The sequence below is a fragment of the Camelina sativa genome, chromosome 9, assembly GCF_000633955.1.
Source record: "Camelina sativa cultivar DH55 chromosome 9, Cs, whole genome shotgun sequence".
In the NCBI taxonomy this organism is placed as follows: Eukaryota; Viridiplantae; Streptophyta; class Magnoliopsida; order Brassicales; family Brassicaceae; genus Camelina; species Camelina sativa.
In genome coordinates this window covers 12,636,254-12,655,895 of record NC_025693.1, presented here as the reverse complement: position 1 = coordinate 12,655,895, position 19,642 = coordinate 12,636,254, and the positions used below count along the sequence as shown (strand labels likewise).

Below are 19,642 nucleotides of genomic sequence, written 5' to 3'. Positions count from 1 at the left end.
AGACCCTCTGATTCAAAGTTTGGTCCGGCAAGAACCTGTCCTAAAGGTGAAATAATGACACTTCCGCCTTGGGAGACAATAGCATCCTGTTCTTTGTTGTCATCCATGTCCGTAAACAAGTAATCAGGATGGTCAGGGAAGTCTTTACGCAGGCAGAACTGGCAAGCCGACAACACGAAACATCCACCTTCTAGTGCAATGTGCATCATTGACGATTGCCACTCCTTTGAACCATCAGCAGTTGGTGCACAATAAATCTCAATGCCTTCGTACCAAAATCGAAAATTGTTAAAAGAAATCATACATCAAATGCTTTTCGATATGTGTCACATTACACTGCATTAAAAGCTGACCTTTGGCGTACAATGCAGTTCTGTAGAGGGGCATCCTATTTTCCCAGCAAATAGCAGCACCGAGTTTGCCAATGGGAGTGTCGTAAACGGGGATGGTTGATCCGTCCCCTTGACCCCAGATGCAACGTTCCAAAGTTGTGGGCATGAGCTTACGGTGCTTACCCAAGAACCGACCTTGAGGACTAAAGAAAAGGGCTGTGCAATAGAGTGTATACCCATCCTTCTCTATCGCTCCCACTACCAAGTACAAATTGTTTTTCCCGGCCAGCTCAGCCAATCTGTCTACCTCAGGGCCTGTCGATTCATCACAAGAACCAAACATATGTGCAAGAAAGAGTCACTTTGTGTGATTGTGTCCCAAGCTTTTGAGAGTGCTCAGCTAAACTAGAGCTATAAGCCTATAACACTCACTAACTACATGCTCGTTCCAATTAGTTTCCATCAAAAAGTGACGAAAATAGAGAACTCAGATTAAACATCTTTGTCCTCAAATTTAACTTTAATTTGTTCATTAAAAAAAAAGAAAAAAAAAAACTTTAGATTGTTCCGGCTTAAATTCAACTGTCCTAAACGTATACACATCTCCAGGACTCCAACCATAGCCAAAACCAAATAAAGGAGAAATCAAAGAGGCTTTTGGGTAGAAACTACTCGAGTAAACCCGATTTTTTAACCTCATATTGCTATGGTTAGAAACAGATAAGCATGTGTCCACAAAAAAAAAATGACATCTCTATAATTTAATAAGAAACTAAATATACTACATAAATGTTGACAAAAAACAAAAAAGAAACTAAAATATTATTTATAACAGTATATCATAAAGAAAAAGAGTATCATATCATACCCCATATACTATCAAATGGATATTTAGAGATAAGATTTGATCCGAGATCGGGTGGTGCATATACTACTAGACGTACTCGTACAGTACTTGGAGATAACGCACAAAATAATTGAGGTTTTTGTTCAAACTTATTGATTGGTTAAAAATGAAACGGAAACCAAAGTAAATAGTGGAATATGTTACCAGGAATTTTAATAGCAGAAGCATGGTATTTGCGGAACTCATCACGGCCTTCCTCGTTGTGCACTCCTGCCGCCAAACCGAACCTAAACCCTCGAGGATAACCTCCGATAAACGCCTCAGGGAACAAGACCAGCTCCGCTCCCTTGCTCGCCGCCTCCGCAATATACTTCTCAGCCTTGTCTGATCGTTTCAATAACCGTAGTATTAGATCCTGGTTGTCCACGAAAAATAATATAAAAATGATCAAAATTTAGTTCGTTACCTAGAGTGGCAGGAGTATTGTTATAGACGGTGGAGGCTTGAACGATGGTAACTCGTACGATGGAAGATGGGGCAACGCCGTCGACTGGAGCTGTGTTTTTGACAGTTGACATTTCTTTTGCACTAGACATTTATCAACTCAAAACCTTGTTTTACTTCAATGACACTGAGAGATTTAGAGAGGCTATATAGTTCGATATATATAGAGAGACTTTTTTGTTTTCAATTACCTACCTTGAGAGTGTAGACGGGTAGAGACAGTATTTAACCCATGGTGGAAATGCAATGAGGTGGACCACAACCTCGTTCACGTGTTTTTTTTTCCTTACCAATGGTGTTTATGTAAGAAGAGAACAAAATGGTGGGATCCTCCACCTAATTCGGTTCTTAAGGAAAGATATAGGCACATTTGGGAGGAAATTATTGTCCAAATTGCGTAATTTATTCTGTTTTAATTTTTTTATTCATTGATACACGTATTTTGCTTCATCACAACAGGTAATAAATAATAGTATATGTTATCATTTCTTACTATTTTCCTATATATGTAACAACTTAACATAATGCAAAAAGATAAATCGGGCCTTGTGTGGAGTAAGTAGCGAAGGCATCCTGCATTCCTCCTATAACTTGTTGCATCAATGTCCTCTTCCAATGCTTTCAACAACTTTAAACCAGCTTCCATTGGTGTTTGTACCGGGTTACACTTTGACATTCCAGCTTCCTCCAATATCTTTAATGAATAGAGGTTTTGGTTCAAGGTTATCCCATCTTTATGTTGACTGACCTCAATTCCCACATTGTAAGTCAACTTACCGAGATCACTCAGCTCATATTTAGACGCCATTTCTTTCTTGAAGTCTTCTATGACTTTAACACTTGTTCTCGAGACAAATACGTTGTCAACATACACTGCAACAAGAAGCATATTATGGCTCACCTTTCTTTGATAACTAACGGTTCTTTTGAAAACTTCTTGAATTGGATTTTCTTGAGAACTTCATTGAACTTCTGGTTCCAAGCCCGTTGAGCTTGTCTAAGTCCATACAACACCTTATTGAGCTTGTACACCTTATCTTCACACCCCTTCTCTATAAAACCCTCAGGCTGTGACACATAAGCCATTTCCTTCAACTCACCATGGAGAAACACCGTTTTTACATCAAGATGATGTGTCTCCCAACTGTATGATACTGCAAGACTGATGAGAAGACGTATTGTCTCAAATATGGCTAGTAGAGCAAATACGTCTTCAAAATTGATTCCATATCTCTACACATACCCCTTAGCAACAAGTTTTGCCTTGTAATTATCTATACTGTCATCTGAGTTCCTTTTGAGTCTAAAGACCCATTTTAAACCTATCGGCTTTACTCCTTGTGGAAGATCAACCAGATCCCAAGTGTGGTTCTTTTTAATCGAGTAAATCTCATCCTCACATGCACACAACCAATTATCAGACTCTTGAGCTTCAGAAAAATCTCTAGACTCATCATTCATAGCCATTAACAGACATTCTCCTTTTTCTTATGCTAATAACACATAATCATTTAGATATTTTTGTTGAGTGATTACTCGCATTAATCTTCTCAGCCTAGGTTGCACTTCATCAATTTGTTGTGCTTGATTATCATTGTCCTTGCTTTCAGTATCTCTTTCTTCATCGTCTCTAGCATCTTCTTCGTGTCCTGCAGTCACGTTCTCAGGCCTTAACACATTGATATCGGGAGAAAAAAAAATTCTCCAGTCCTTGTCTCTTCAATGTTTTTTCGAATCCCACGATTTCCAAAGATCCCAAAGCCAATTCTAAAATATCCAGTTGTAGACTTCTTTCGTACTATTTTGGTTCCAATACCAACCCTTTGCTTCATCAAAAACAATATCTCGACTTACTACTACCTTTCAAGTGTGTGGATCATACAAAAGATATGCATTTGAGCCTGGTTCCATGCCTAGATGAACTAACAATCGTGACCTGTCATCCAACTTCTTCAAGTGAGACGCCTCTATTTTTGCACAACCAATGCAACCAAAAACCCGATGATGATTGATATTAGGCTTAATGTTCTGGAACATTTCATAAGGTGTCTTACCTTTGATTGCTCTCGTAGCAATACAATTTAGAAGATACGTAGAATGTCAGATTGGTTCTCCCCAAAGAAAGTTTGGAACACGCATATGCTTTAGAATGCTCCTATTCATCTCTATTAAGGTTCTGTTCCGTCTCTCAATAACTCCATTCTGTTGAGGAGTGTACGGAGCTGTAAGATGTTGTTGTATGCCTGAGTTGTCGCAAAAATCATTGAATTCTTGTGAGACAAATTCACCTTCTCTATTTGTTCCAAACGTTTGTATGCGTTCTCCTGATTCTTACTCCACCAAACTCGTGAACCTCTTGAATTTGTTGAAAGCTTCACTTTTTTATTTAAGCAACACGGTCCACATATATCTAGAATAGTCATCTATAAGGACAAAAACATACCTATTTTCGGCCATCGTATTTGGTGTTATAGGAGAACACAGATCACCCTGTACTAGCTCAAGAACTTTGTTTGCACGGTATACAATCGCTGTGGAAACACTTTTCTTGCTTGTTTCCCAAGTAAGTACGAACCACAAATCTTCTTCTCAAAGTTGACATGAGGGAATCCGAAGACTAGCTCCTTTTATGCCATAGACTTCATTGTCTCAAAATTTATGTGGCCTAACCGTACATGCCATCTGCTGGAATCGCCTAATGAAGTTGAATAGAGACATACTGGATCTCTAAATCTCATGTTCACTTTGTATAACCGATCTCGAGATCAAATTGCTTTGACAAGCAATTTTCCATAACGATCATGCATTGTGAGGTTGTCTTCTTTCATTCTCACATCAATCCTAACCCAGTCACTTGTCGAAGACTGATAATGTTGATCTTTAAGTCAGGAATAAAGTAAACTTCACACATCGTTTTTGTTTCTCAATTCTGATCAACGAACTCAATCAAACCCTTTCCTTTGATATCTATCCGTGAGTCATCACCAAACCTCACTTTCCCAGTAATATATAAAGCACAAAATAATTGAGGTTTTGTTTAATCTAATTGATTGGTTAAAAATGAAATGGAAACCAAAGCAAATAGTGGATATATCATACAAGGAATTTAATAGCAGAAGCATGGTACTTGTGGAACTCATCACGACATTCATTATTGTGCAGTCCTACCGTCAAACCAAAGCTAAACCCTCGTGGATAGCCACGGATTAACGCCTCTGGGAACATCTGATATGCTCAAATTAATCCCTAGAGCTACTGATGTGAGCACCGGTCGTCTCGCGGTACGGACAGAAAGTAGTGTCTCCGGCCAGATCGGTGTAGAAGCAACTTTCCTCGGACCAAACGTTGACGAATGGCTTTTTAGGACAAACAAACGGTGGAAACGAGTTTTGGTGAAGAACAAACGAGTGGAACGCAAGATCGAACGATGGTCACGTCTTCGGTCGTACGGACGGTCCGATGCAGTAGCGGTTCGGAATGGCCGTCGAGAGTGGGACGCGGCTAGCGAACCAAGGGATGGTTCTACTAGGAGGAATGGAAGCGAGGGTGGATTGAATGACGACACATGAGTGTTGGCTCTACTCGTGATACGGTCGGACTAGACGATTGCGAACCCGCTTCGTGAATCGGCTAGGGTTTCTGGATAGTTAGTCCCGGACTATGTCTAAAGAGAGAAGTGAGATAAGTAACAAAGAATCACTCTTTAGGAAATTATATTCATTCAAGTCTGCGTTTTACAAAGTAAGAGAGGGTTTAAATAGTGTGAGGGTTTAGAGGGGACTAGGGACACGCGGACTCGCTATGGTCCGCACACGTTTGCCCTTGACATGTTTCCTTTGATGCAGAACACGTCGCCCTTCTAAGTGGTTTAAACAGAACCACACACGTCACACTACTTAACATTACAAACAAAAATTCTAGACAAAGTTCAAAATGCATAGTTTAAGTAAGAAAGATAACACCTCCTTAGGCTTTGACGCGGGAACCACGTCATTGGCTTTAAAACGCGTAGGTTTGCGTTAGGACTCGTCGCCTCATTAGAACCTTCTCCGGTAAACCTCGTGGGACAAACCCGGAGTAAGGAAAAAGAGTATGGGTCATGATCCTAACGACTTGGTCGCCTTCATCCTTGGGTAAGGATGAAGGCCGTGCGAACGGTCTCCACTTGAACTGCTTTGGCTGGGTCGCCTACTTTAACAAAAGCTTGCATGAACCGGTTGATCTTCTGTCTTGCGGCCTTGTACGAGCTCTTTGATCGCGTAGTGGCTCCTGGCGTGATCTTTGGTGCGTTGGCCGGCTGTTGTCCCGCCAATGGGTTAAGTGTCTCGGTCGCGTCTTGGGCGTCTTAGTCTGGTACGAGTATTCCTGGCTGCGTGTCTGGTCCCATGCTCACATCATTCTCTCCCCCTTGAGAAGGTTTTGTCCCCAAAACTTCTTTGTCGTCACCTGCGTCAAACGGAACAGGATCAGTAACGTTGAATGAGGTCGAAGTATTGTACTCACCTGGCAGTTCAAGGCGGTAGGCGTTGTCGTTGATCTTCTCGATGACTCGGAAGGGTCCGTTGCCACACGGGCTAAGATTTTCCTTCCTTTTTTTGTGCGAACCGCTCCGGCCTTAGGTGCAGCCAAACCCAATATCCCGGCTTGAAAAGCATAGGTTTGCGTCCGCGGTTCAAGAAACGTGCATATTGTTCTGTCCCCCTCTCGATGTTTGCTCGAACCTCCTCATGAAGCTTCTTGACCAGTTCGGCTCTTGAGGCTCCGTCTTGACTCTCGACCTCGTCCGGTGGTAATGGTAGTAGATCCATCAGCATAAGTGGTTTAAATCCGTAAGCGACCTCGAATGGCGACTTCTTGGTGGCCGAGTGAACGGCTTGATTGTATGCGAACTCGATGAGTGGGATGGACTCTAACCACGTTCCTTTGTTGCTTGCGATAACTGTCCGAAGTAAGGCTCCAATAGATCGGTTCACGACTTCGGTCTGGCCGTCGGTTTGCGGATGTGCGGCGGTGGAGTATAGCAGCTTGGTGCCAAGCTTCTTCCATAAAATCCGCCAGAAATGGCCAAGGAACTTCGGATCTCGATCGGAAATAATGGTTCGTGGTAAACCATGGAGTTGGATCACTTGACTGAAGAAGAGATCGGCTAATTGCACCGCGTCGTGGCTCTTGTTACATGGAATTAAATGCGCCATCTTCGAGAAACGATCAACCACGACCATCAAACTGTCCTTCCTGTATAAGGGTGGTAAGCCGAGGACAAAATCCATCGATAGGTCGATCCAAGGTCCAGTCGAAACTGGCAGTGGCGTGTACAGGCCGTGTGGGTGGGTAGTTGACTTGGACGCACGACACACCACGCATTGCCCACAATGTTTCTCGACCATGCTTCGCATCTTTGACCAATAGAAGTGTTCTTGGAGCATGGTCAAAAAAAATTTTATACCGATGTGTCCGGACAAGCCTCCACTATGCGCTTCTCGGATCAACAACTCTTGAATAGAGCCGGTTGGGATGCAAAGACGCCGGCCCCGGAAGAGATAGCCGTTGTAAACATAGAACTCGGTGAATATGCCCTTGTCGTGGTTTTTGAAATAATCTCCGAACTCAGCGTTGTTGGCGTACGCTTCTTGATGCTCTCGAACCCCAACACTTTGGCATCCATGGTGGTGATCAGGGCGTGTCTTCGTGACAAAGCGTCGGCGACGATGTTTTCTTTGCCCTTCTCATATTTGATCACGTTGGGGAAAGACTCAATGAACTCCAGCGATTTAGCGTGTCTCCTTTTGACATTAGTCTGTCCGCACAAATGCTTCAAAGTCTCATGATCCGTGTGAATCACAAACTCTAGGGCCAAAAGATAGTGCTGCCAGGTCTCCATGGCTCGGACCAATGCGTATAGCTCCTTGTCGTACGTAGGGTAGTTGAGAGTGACGCCGCTGAGTTTCTCACTGAAATAGGCTACCGGTTTGCCGCCTTGTGTGAGAACCTCTCCAATGCATACGTCGGACGCATCACACTCCACTTCAAAAATTTTGTTGAAGTCGGGTAGGACGAGTAGGGGAGCTTGAGTGAGACGCCTTTTAAGCTCCTTGAAGGCTTGTTCTTGATCCTCCTCCCATTTGAACTCCTGGTTCTTCTTGATCACCGCGGTAAGAGGCGCCACGCCCGTACTAAAATCTTTCACGAACCGGTGGTAGAAACTGGCGAGGCCGTGAAACGATCGGACGTGTGAAACACTGGTAGGCGTGGGCCATTCCTCGATGGCTCGAATCTTCTCGCTGTCCACCTTGAGTCCCTGTTCACTAACAACAAAACCTAGGAAGACTAGTTCATTAACAGCAAAGATACACTTTTTCAAGTTAGCGAACAATTGCTCTTCGCGGAGAGTGTTTAAAACATATTTGAGATGCACGACATGATCAGATATGCAAGAACTATAAACAAGAATATCATCAAAGTAAACCACAACAAACTTGTTGATATAAGCTCTCAAAACATGGTTTATCAATTGCATGAAGGTAGAAGGTGCATTAGATAAACCGAATGGCATTACCAACCATTCGTACAAACCTTTCTTGGTTTTGAATGCGGTTTTCCATTCGTCCCCTTCCTTCATTCTCACTTGGTGATACCCTCTTTTGAGATCGATCTTCGAGAAAATGCTCGAACCACTCAACTCGATCGATCTGATGTTTGATGCCATGAACCGGTGGTAGTCCTTCGGGAAGTTTGTCTGGGAACACGTCCGCAAAACGTCGAAGAACGTATCGGATAACGTCAGGTAGTGCGTCCATCGAACCTTCGATCTCTTCAACCAACAAATATCTAAAAACCATCAATAAAACTTGGTTGGAGTCTTTAAGAGACTTTCTAACATCACTAGATTGAATTAAAAAGTTTATTTTAGAGTCCGAATCCTTAGACAGTTTAGATTGCATTTCATGAACGTGTCGGACTCAATGGTTTTAAACAAATACGCTTATTATCATGCACAAATGAGTATTGGTTGGTGTGGCCGTAGTGAGAGGTCCTTTTGTCAAACTGCCATGGACGCCCCAAAAGGAGGTTGCTAGCTTGCATTGGCAGCCCATCAGAAAGACTTGGTCTTTATAAGGACCCACACTGAATGGAACCGTGACTTGTTCTTTGACATGAATCAGGGTTTTGTCATTTAACCATTTGAGCTTATAGGGTTTCGGGTGGTTTGTGGTGTTAAGAGACAATTTCTTGACCATGTTAGAACTTGAAACATTAGTGCAAGATCCACCATCGATGATCAACCCACAAAACCTCCCACTTACAGTGCAACGCGTATGGAAAATATTGTCTCGCTGGTTCGAGTCGTCCGCCTCCAGGTTGGTGCTAAGGATTCGTCGGATCATCAAGAGCTCTCTGACCTCCGGTTTTGCTACGGCCTCCTCCAAGTCCGCTTCGGCTTGATCGTTCTCTTCGGCCGCCTCTCCTTCGGACCTTAGCTCTCCGGACTCAGTAATGACCATGTTCCGGGCGTTCGAACATTCTCATGCACAGTGGCCTCAACCTTGGCACTTGTAACAAATAATGTCTCGGCTTCTAACGTCATTGGTAGTCCTTCGCAGATCTTGGCGATTGTCACTGGCTGGTTCCTTTGATTTGAACCTCGAGTCAACATTGGCCGCTTTCGGCTTCTCTTGTGGCCGGTTGGAGGATGAGGCGTTCGGTGACCAGTTTGGCACTCCCTGAGCTCTGGTTCGGTTCGTAGCAGCGACCTTCTTCAAACCCTTGGTAAGGTTGTTGCTCGACCTTTCGTGCGATCCGATCTTGTAAACTGTCAAGGAACTGCGCCATGAGGGACTCCTCGGTGTCTTCGACTTGGAGTCGGTTGCTTAGGTGCTCAAACTCCTCGTAGTACTCTTCAACGGACCGTGAACCTTGAGTGAGTCTCCTAAATTTCTTTTGGAGCTCTCGGTGATAGAACGGTGGAACGTATCGCCTCCTCATCATGGCTTTCATGGTTGCGGCCACTAAGCGATCCCACCATGTAAGTGCGTAGTCAGTGAACTGGGCCACGGCGTAAGTGATCTTGCGAAGCTCCAGATAGTTGTAGCAGGAGTAAAGGTGGTCCATTCGGCTCTCCCAGTCTAGGTAGGCCTTCGGGTCAGATTTGCCGGCAAAGGTTAGTGTCGTCATTTTGTGACCTGGTTTGTTCGGCCGCGGTGCGTCCTCGTACTGATCATCGCGTCGATGTCGTCACCTCGGACGTGGTCCATAGTCTTCGTCGGATTGGTCGCTTCGTTCCTGCTCTTGTCGTTGGCGCCGCATGGGCAACGGGTCTTCCCTTGGGGGGTTTGCGAGTTCAAGACGTGTCATTCGCTCGACCAGACGTTCTATACCGTTGCGAAGAACCGTTAAGGTGGCGCCGATCTCCGGTGGAGGTAAAGGCATCTCCGGTGGATGTTGTTCGGCCATGGTGTTTGTACGGACGGTCAATGGTGACGTAGCTCAGTCCGTACATGTTGCGCTGTCCGATCGATTTTAAACCTTGTTGAAACTAAAGAACGAATATTTGTGAGTATATTACGTTCAATGGACAATGACTAGATATTTCTTTGGCCAAGACAATGATTGATGACAGCGATGCAAAAGTAAACCTATGACTAATGAAAAGCAAAAGCAAAAGCAGTACACGAGAAACTTTTTGGGACCACAACACAAACGCAAAAGCAAATACTAAACTTTATCGATCTATCGGCTTCTAAACAAGAACACAGATGAAAACTACTAAGAACACAATGAACAAACGATAATCTAAACGATCTATCAACAATACTACGCATAAAACAATTTAAACCAAACGTTCTAACGAAGCAAAAGGAAAACTAACGAGACTACTAGAAGCACTCAAGATTCAAACTTTAAACAAATAGAAACAAGTTCTGGGTTCAGAAAGATACAACCTTTAGGTAGAACCTTTTAGCTTTGATACCAGCTGATGTGAGTGTCGGTCGTCTCGTGGTACGGACAGAAAGTCGTGTTTCCGGCCAGATCGGTGTAGAAGCAACTTTCCTCGGACCAAACATTGACGAATGGCTTTTTAGGACAAACAAACGGTGTAAACGAGTTTTGGTGAAGAACAAACAAGTGGAACGCAAGTTCGAACGATGGTCACGTCTTCGGTCGTACGGATGGTCTGATGCGGTAGCGGTTCGGAACGGCCATCGAGAGTAGGATGCGGCTAGCGAACCAAGGGATGGTTCTACTAGGAGGAATGGAGAGGGTGGATTGAATGACGACACACGAGTGTTGGCTCTACTCGTGATACGGTCGGACTAGACGATTGCGAACCCGCTTTGTGAATCGGCTAGGGTTTCTCGATAGTTAGTCCCGGACTAGGTCTAAAGAGAGAAGTGAGACAAGAAACAAAGAATCGCTCTTTGAGAAATTATATTCATTCAAGTTTGCGTTTTACAAAGTAAGAGAGGGTTTAAATAGTGTGAGGGTTTAAAGGGGACTAGGGACACGCGGACTCACTATGGTCCGCACACGTTTGCCCTTGACATGTTTCCTTTAATGGAGAACACGTCGCCCTTCTAAGGGGTTTAAACAGAACCACACACGTCACACTACTTAACGTTACAAACGAAAATTCTAGACAAAGTACAAAACGCATAGTTTAAGTAAGAAAGATAACACGTCCTTAGGCTTTGATGCGGGAACCACGTCATTAGCTTTAAGATGCGGAGGTTTGCGTTAGGACTCATCGCCTCATTAAAACCTTCTCTGGTAAACCTCGTGGGATAAACCCGGAGTAAGGAAAAAGAGTATGGGTCATGATCCTAACGACTTGGTCGCCTTCATACTTGGGTAAGGATGAAGGTCGTGCGAACGATCTCCACTTGAACGGCTTTGGCCGGGTCGCCTTCTTGAACAAAAGCTTGCACGAACCGGTTGATCATCTGACTTGCAGCCTTGGACGAGCTCTTTGATCGCGTAGTGGCTCCTGGCGTGATCCTTGGTGCATTGGCCAGCTGTTGTTCCGCGAATGGTGCAAGTGTCTCGGTCGCGTCTTGGGCGTCTTGGTCCGGTATAAGCGTTCCTAGCTGCGTGTCCGGTCCCGTGCTCACATCAGCTACTCTCTCAAATTAAGAGATCACTATAATACTTAGGGGTCAAATTCCACAAGGACTCAAATTCTACACAATAAATTATAGAGTTTTTTAATTATGCTAAACAGACTAATTTAAAATTGAAATAACAATGCAAAATATTAAATAAAAGCTGTTGTAAATTCAGAAGATCAAAAAGCTAGGCCTAGGGAATTTTTCAGGAAATTACAAATTATTAAATCAACAAATAAATAGGATTCAAGCAATTAAGAACAGATCTAGAACTCTAAAATCTTTTGTAAAATAAATCAGTTCTCACTGCAAATATCCCCTATATATTAATAGAGAAGCATTTTGTTGAAAATGCTGATGTGTCGTCACCAGAGTAATTTGAAGATTTAATTGCAATTAAGCATCTCAAAATAAACATATTTACAAAATAAGTCTTTTGATTTATTAAATGAACCACTAAAATATATAAAGAAATATTCATTTCATTCTTATTTACATAAATATGTCATTAGAATATATAAGGTAATGTTTCTTTCTATTAATTTTTAAAAATGAAAGTCTTCATCAACTATTTAAAAAATAAAATATAGTTAACAATTTAATTATCCTTTTCATAATATATTTAATTATTTAAAGTAAATTACATTTCATAAACTATTTAAAAACTTATTCATCTATTTAACTTTTTGAAATACAAAAGTTATTCTCCGATTTAAACAAATTTGTTGACTATTCAAGTACTCCCTCTGTTTCACAATAAGAGGGGGGTATTGGTTTGGGATTTAAGGAGAATTTTAATGACTTTGAATAAAATCATAGAAAGTATAAAATGAAGGATTTTAAGATATTGTTTATAAAGTTTTTTAAAATCTTGCTGATTTGTTTTCCTAATCTTGTAAAATCTTTCATAAAATCTTGCAAACTTCCTCAAAAAATGTTGCACAATATTCTCTTGTTTTATACAATGCTTTTGTCAAAAAAGAGATTAAAAATATAAAGAGAAAGAGAGAACGAGACTCGGAGGAGGACATGGTGGGAGGTTAAAATCTCCAGAACATTATTTTATTACTAGAAGTTTTTTCATTATCATAAACGTTGGCTCTTGCCAGGTGGTGTTGAAGGAATCTGACGTGACGGGCCATGGTTCTTCCTTGGTGGTGGTGGAGAAATCAGACGTAATGGTTCATTGATCTTGCTCGTGGTGGTGAAGGAATTGGACGTGATGGTTCATTGAGTTCATTGAGTTTTATAATTTTCTGGTTCTGTTTTGCTTTGTTTTGATATTTTAGCTTTCGATCATTGTTAAATAATTGTAACTCTGTTTTTTTTTTGCTTGGTATATGAGTTTGGTTGAGATGGGTGGAGATATGATCGAAGATAATTAGAAAGACCCACGTTGAAAACCCAGTTTGTTATTTCTTCATTTTTTACACAATAAAAACAAAAAGTCATGGACTATGATTCACAATCTCTCTATTTGACGAGAGTGTTTACATGACTTTTCTTATGAAGAAAATAATATAGAATCCTAAACCAATAATATAATAATTGAATTCATTACCAATCCAAGATTCTTTTGTTTGTTTTGAATAACATAAAACTTTTAATGACTTGATAAAACTCTTAATCTAATAACACTAGATTTATGAAGATTTAGATAACTTTTTACAAATCCACAACTAATAACACCAAATTTTAAGAGCGTTTTAAAAAGTCTTGATTGAATAACAACATATTTTACATAACTTTTAAAGTCATTAAAATTCTATTTAAATCCCAAACCAATACCCCCCTCTAAGTGTCATTTTGACACATTTCACACAAATTAATGAAAAAGATGCATTGAAAATAAATAAATAGTGCAATGGAAATGTAAAATGACACTATTTGTGAAACAGAAATAAAATTCTAACACTCTTTATGAAACAAAGAGAGTATATATTAAAAATTGATTATCACAATAATCTTAAAAATAAATAACATTATCACAATAATTAACATTCTTTTCGACATATAACGGGTGAAACATATTTTTACACAAAATAATTAAATGTAAATTTGAATAAAATAAATAAATATATGTGTAAAATGATTATTATGACACCTTAGATTCCAAATAATAATTTTTATTTGAGTAGATTTATCCTGCATATAGTGCGGGTTGTTACCTAGTTATCTAGATTGAAAACCAGAAAATCTAAATATCTTTGTAAAATTCAAGGTTTAAAATCAGCTTTAAAAACAAGTTTATATTGTTCACAAAATTATTAAATCAAATCTCTTTGCAAGAAATAATTTTGCTCATCAAAAGGTTTTATCAGGAAAATCAATTATATTCTCATATCAATTTATTTTCCTAAGTTATTAATTCTAGGTGATCAATCAAGAATTAATATAAAGAACAACTTAAGATGAAGATCTAGATAGATATTGAATCCTAAATAAACAGATCTAATAATTTATAAAAACCCTATGAAAAACCATGAACCTAACAAGCAAACTACTCAGACATATTTAATGAAGAACAAAACATAATTCTGAATAATAAGCAATTGAAATTAAAAGAGTAAAGGGAGTTCAAGAATTCTTCTCTACAAAGCAGTTCAGATCTCTCTCTCTCCAAAGGTCTCAAAATCTCACAGGGTTGCAGAAAATAATAATTGCTCGAAAACAACTTGAGGGTTTGTAAAACCTAAAAATACTATTTATATGTCCTAAAACACGTTAGAGACTAATCTTGCAATTATGGAAAACTTTGGGCAACTTTGCAAAATTTCCTAAACTTGGCTTCTCTCATCGAACAAACCGGGGTGTCGACCGACACCAGGGTGGTGTCGATCGACACCATCACTCTTCATCGGCTCCAAGTTTGTTTCCTCTGAATTGATGCTCCAAAATGATCCAAATTGCTCCACATTGCTCCATCCGTGCCAAAATCCTAGATAACCGGTAAAGACTCAAAAACAACCTAGAAACAAATCAAAAGACTCAAAAAGCACACTTATATCATGGTTAAAAACCGTAAAAACCATGATATATCAACTCCCCCAGACTTAGCTTTTGCTTGCCCTCAAGCAAAACATAAGCTTAGACCTGTGAAAGAGGTTTGAAAACTGGAAACTCACTCAACTGCATGATGATTCTTATTCGCACTCTTCATTTACCTGACTCAAGAACTTACTTCTTATACTTAACCATGATAAGCATCAATATTCCTTACTTAAATCCCACAATCCTTTGGAATCTCTGAAATCTCCATTCTCATCTCATTACATAAATTAAAGCAAGTACAGGTGAGTTCTTCAAGCCAAGACATTCTTCATATGTCTTCAAGCAAGTACCTTGGGTGTATCGATCCGTGGCATATGGACTTTCTTCAAGCCAAGACATTCTTCATACATCTCCTTTCCTCTCCCTTTTCTCACTTCCAAGGAGTGATTTCTCCCAAATTGTTTTTCTTTTCAAAATCAAAGGTGTAAGCGAATACCGGGGTCATCGGTAATTTACCTACCCTTCGCTTCCAAACTTTGTGTGATCATCTGACTCAAGAGTAGAATACTGTGGTCACATGTAATTTACCTACCTCTCTAAACTGATCAAAATCATCTCATCTTCTGTTCTCTTTTTCTGATTTTTCTCTCTTTTTTTTTTAAAAAAGTACTGAAGGGAAGAGAGAGAGGAGACATACTTTGAAAAATTGCACTGTCTTGTATGGCCCAAAGAAGAAGTCTAGTCCACTGATTTCCAACCCCAAAGTAAGAGATTAAGTCCGGTTAAAATCCTGATAAAAGTTAAGACAACGTTAGATCAATCAGATATCCATTGAATAAGGGCTTTCAGGATTGTTGATAAGGCTCATACTCTTTCTAAGCTTCAGTTCTGAGATNAAAGACTCAAAAACAACCTAGAAACAAATCAAAAGACTCAAAAAGCACACTTATATCATGGTTAAAAACCGTAAAAACCATGATATATCAACTCCCCCAGACTTAGCTTTTGCTTGCCCTCAAGCAAAACATAAGCTTAGACCTGTGAAAGAGGTTTGAAAACTGGAAACTCACTCAACTGCATGATGATTCTTATTCGCACTCTTCATTTACCTGACTCAAGAACTTACTTCTTATACTTAACCATGATAAGCATCAATATTCCTTACTTAAATCCCACAATCCTTTGGAATCTCTGAAATCTCCATTCTCATCTCATTACATAAATTAAAGCAAGTACAGGTGAGTTCTTCAAGCCAAGACATTCTTCATATGTCTTCAAGCAAGTACCTTGGGTGTATCGATCCGTGGCATATGGACTTTCTTCAAGCCAAGACATTCTTCATACATCTCCTTTCCTCTCCCTTTTCTCACTTCCAAGGAGTGATTTCTCCCAAATTGTTTTTCTTTTCAAAATCAAAGGTGTAAGCGAATACCGGGGTCATCGGTAATTTACCTACCCTTCGCTTCCAAACTTTGTGTGATCATCTGACTCAAGAGTAGAATACTGTGGTCACATGTAATTTACCTACCTCTCTAAACTGATCAAAATCATCTCATCTTCTGTTCTCTTTTTCTGATTTTTCTCTCTTTTTTTTTTAAAAAAGTACTGAAGGGAAGAGAGAGAGGAGACATACTTTGAAAAATTGCACTGTCTTGTATGGCCCAAAGAAGAAGTCTAGTCCACTGATTTCCAACCCCAAAGTAAGAGATTAAGTCCGGTTAAAATCCTGATAAAAGTTAAGACAACGTTAGATCAATCAGATATCCATTGAATAAGGGCTTTCAGGATTGTTGATAAGGCTCATACTCTTTCTAAGCTTCAGTTCTGAGATCAAGAATAGTAAAATAATCATTAGAGTGTTAGCCAAATAAGAGAAATCATTAAATAAGATCATAATTCCCAAAGACAAAAAGAAAATTTTTGAAAAATTTGACTCAAACGTTATGGTTTTGACTGACACAACTGAAACTCAAAAACAAAAACGTAGTTAGTAACTAACCTCCCCCAGACTTAGACAACACTGTCCCCAGTGTTATCAAGTCTAAGATTGGCAAAAGAAAAATATAATAAATATAAATGAAAATCAAAAGAAAAAGAAAAACCTACCAGTGGGTTGCCTCCCACTAAGCGCTTGTTTTCAGTCATTAGCTTGACTTGGCTGGAGCTCAGGCATCCGGTGGATCAGAACGTGGCATTGAATGCTTATGAGAAAATGACCTCTTCTTCCAAGGTGGTGTATAAGCTTTAGGTGCATGAGGCCTGCCAAGGATGTGAGGAATAGGACAAGGGCGGGATTTAGGGATGGGTTTTCTTCTCTTATGTCCTGGAAAATCATCAACAGAAGAAACAAGCGCTCTACGATAATCTCGTGTCTTAGTTAACTGCAAAACAGTTTTTGTATCTTTGAAGGTCTTATTGATGATAAAAGGAGTTTAGGTGCAGAAGAGGTGTACCTTTGCCTTACCTGAGACTCTGGAGTGTGGAGTGGGGAGTTCTCTGTTTGGGAACAGGTTTCTGACTTGGAGCTTCAACTTTGGACAAGTTTTGTCTCGGTCGTGGAGGGGTGTCGACCGACACTAATGTTGTGTCGATCGACACTGAGCCTGATGCTCGTGTTGCAGCAACTTCCTCAACAGAAAAAGTTTGTCCATCAATAGTAGGAGCCCTCCTCAGCTTATCCATCTCAAAATTTATACTCAAACCATCCATATTCAGTGCTATGTGTCCCTTCTTCACATCAATGATGTCACAAGCTGTAGCCAAGAAAGATCTTCCTAAGATGAGAGGATCATTAGGTTCTTTATCATACTTCAGCACCACAAAGTCAGTGGGAATCATGAAGTTTCCAACTTTGATTGGAATATCCTTTAAAACACCTTCAGGAATTCTTCGGGATCGATCAGCCAAGATGAGAGAAATCTGAGTTGGCTTGAATTCAGTCATCCCAAGTCTCACAGCAACATAATGTGGCATCAAGTTGATGCTAGAGCCAAGATCACACAGTGAGTGAGCAAATCGTCCTGCTGAGATTGAGTAATCATGTACAAAGCTTCCAGGATCTAGTAACTTCTTAGCAGTCCTACACTGAATTGCTGCACTCACTTTCTCAGAGACTACCACTTCTTGCTTCTTCTCTTTCCTCCTTTGAACAGGCTGGTTTAACAGAATTGCACTGACATCTTTTGTAGGTAGTGCTCCTTCCTCACGGCTCAAACCATTTGACACCATTCTCTTCACATACCGCTTAAGTCCAGGAGAAAACTTGACTGCATCAATCAAGGGCATCTCAATCATCACCTTATCCATCACTGCCTTGCATCTAGCTTCCTCCATCTCCTGCTTGGACTTTCTTGGCTTANGATTGGAATATCCTTTAAAACACCTTCAGGAATTCTTCGGGATCGATCAGCCAAGATGAGAGAAATCTGAGTTGGCTTGAATTCAGTCATCCCAAGTCTCACAGCAACATAATGTGGCATCAAGTTGATGCTAGAGCCAAGATCACACAGTGAGTGAGCAAATCGTCCTGCTGAGATTGAGTAATCATGTACAAAGCTTCCAGGATCTAGTAACTTCTTAGCAGTCCTACACTGAATTGCTGCACTCACTTTCTCAGAGACTACCACTTCTTGCTTCTTCTCTTTCCTCCTTTGAACAGGCTGGTTTAACAGAATTGCACTGACATCTTTTGTAGGTAGTGCTCCTTCCTCACGGCTCAAACCATTTGACACCATTCTCTTCACATACCGCTTAAGTCCAGGAGAAAACTTGACTGCATCAATCAAGGGCATCTCAATCATCACCTTATCCATCACTGCCTTGCATCTAGCTTCCTCCATCTCCTGCTTGGACTTTCTTGGCTTAGGAAAAGGAATCTTAGGTTAGTACATCCTCTCAACTGCTCGAACCTGAGATTTTGCAGTTTTTGGTTTCGTCTGAGATGAGTGTCGACCGACACCCAGGTGGTGTCGATCGACACCATCATCTGAAGTCGAGAGATTTGCCGAATTCTCACCCTGTTCTGCAGAAGCAATTTCAACAGCATCTTCATCTCTCACAGATATGGCATTACAAGCATGCTTGGGATTTGACTCAGTTCTTCCAGGAAGAAAACCCTCTTGTCGTTTGACAGACCCAACAGTCTGAATAACTTGATTCTCTAGCTTCTTGACATGAATGTTTAATGCATCTATCCTCCCATTCAGCTCAGTGTAGACATTGTCAATCTTTCCATTGAATGTCACTGTCAACTGCTCCTAACCCTGCAAAAGTTGCTCTAGCATAGCTTCCATTCTACTCTCAGAAGAATTCTTAGGAGGAGGAGACTAATAGGATGAATTCCCATAGGTTCTGGTATAACCGGTATTCTGTTGTTATTGATAATACTCTGGCTTGGAAGTGTAGCCTAAAGAGTTCCCACTGTAAGGCGCCTAAAGAGTTCCCACTGTAAGGCGCCTAAAGAGTTCCCACTGTAAGGCATGTTGCCTTGCTGATTACCGAATCTCTGACCCTGATTTCCCTGTCCCAGGTTGTGGCTTAATTGTCTCAACTTCAGCAAAGTGAACTGACTTCTTACCCACAAGAAGATTGTGCACTGAATCAAGCTTGGCATTAACAGAAGCAAGCTGGTTTGCATCAAATCCTCCGTGCAATCTCTTTCTTTCAGCATCGGCTCCATTAGTGCTATTGCTAGAGGCCAAATTCTCAATCAAAACTTCAGCATCTTCTAGAAACCTTGTTTTGAAATTCCCATGACTTGCAGCATCCAAGGCTAACTGATACTTCCAGTCACACCTTCTGAAAAAGATACTCAGCAGGTGTACCCTTGAAAAACCATGGTGTGGACAGTCCCAATGATAAGCTTTGAA

General features: G+C 40.7%; 1 protein-coding gene across 2 annotated transcripts in view; it reads right to left on the bottom strand.

The window, feature by feature from the left end:
• The window catches only part of LOC104710891 (nitrilase 2), a 4,577-nt gene extending 2,691 nt beyond the window's left edge, over positions 1 to 1,886 (bottom strand). The window contains exons 1-4 of one of the 2 annotated variants that reach the window (XM_019230436.1): positions 1,646 to 1,886; positions 1,384 to 1,563; positions 354 to 647; positions 5 to 265 (exon numbers count right to left, since the gene is read on the bottom strand). In XM_019230436.1, coding sequence (XP_019085981.1) covers positions 5 to 265; positions 354 to 647; positions 1,384 to 1,563; positions 1,646 to 1,775 — 865 coding nt within the window. In that variant the 5' untranslated portion in view covers positions 1,776 to 1,886. The remainder of the gene's footprint in view (positions 1 to 4; positions 266 to 353; positions 648 to 1,383; positions 1,564 to 1,645) is intronic. The other variant, XM_010427545.2, reaches the window with a different exon arrangement.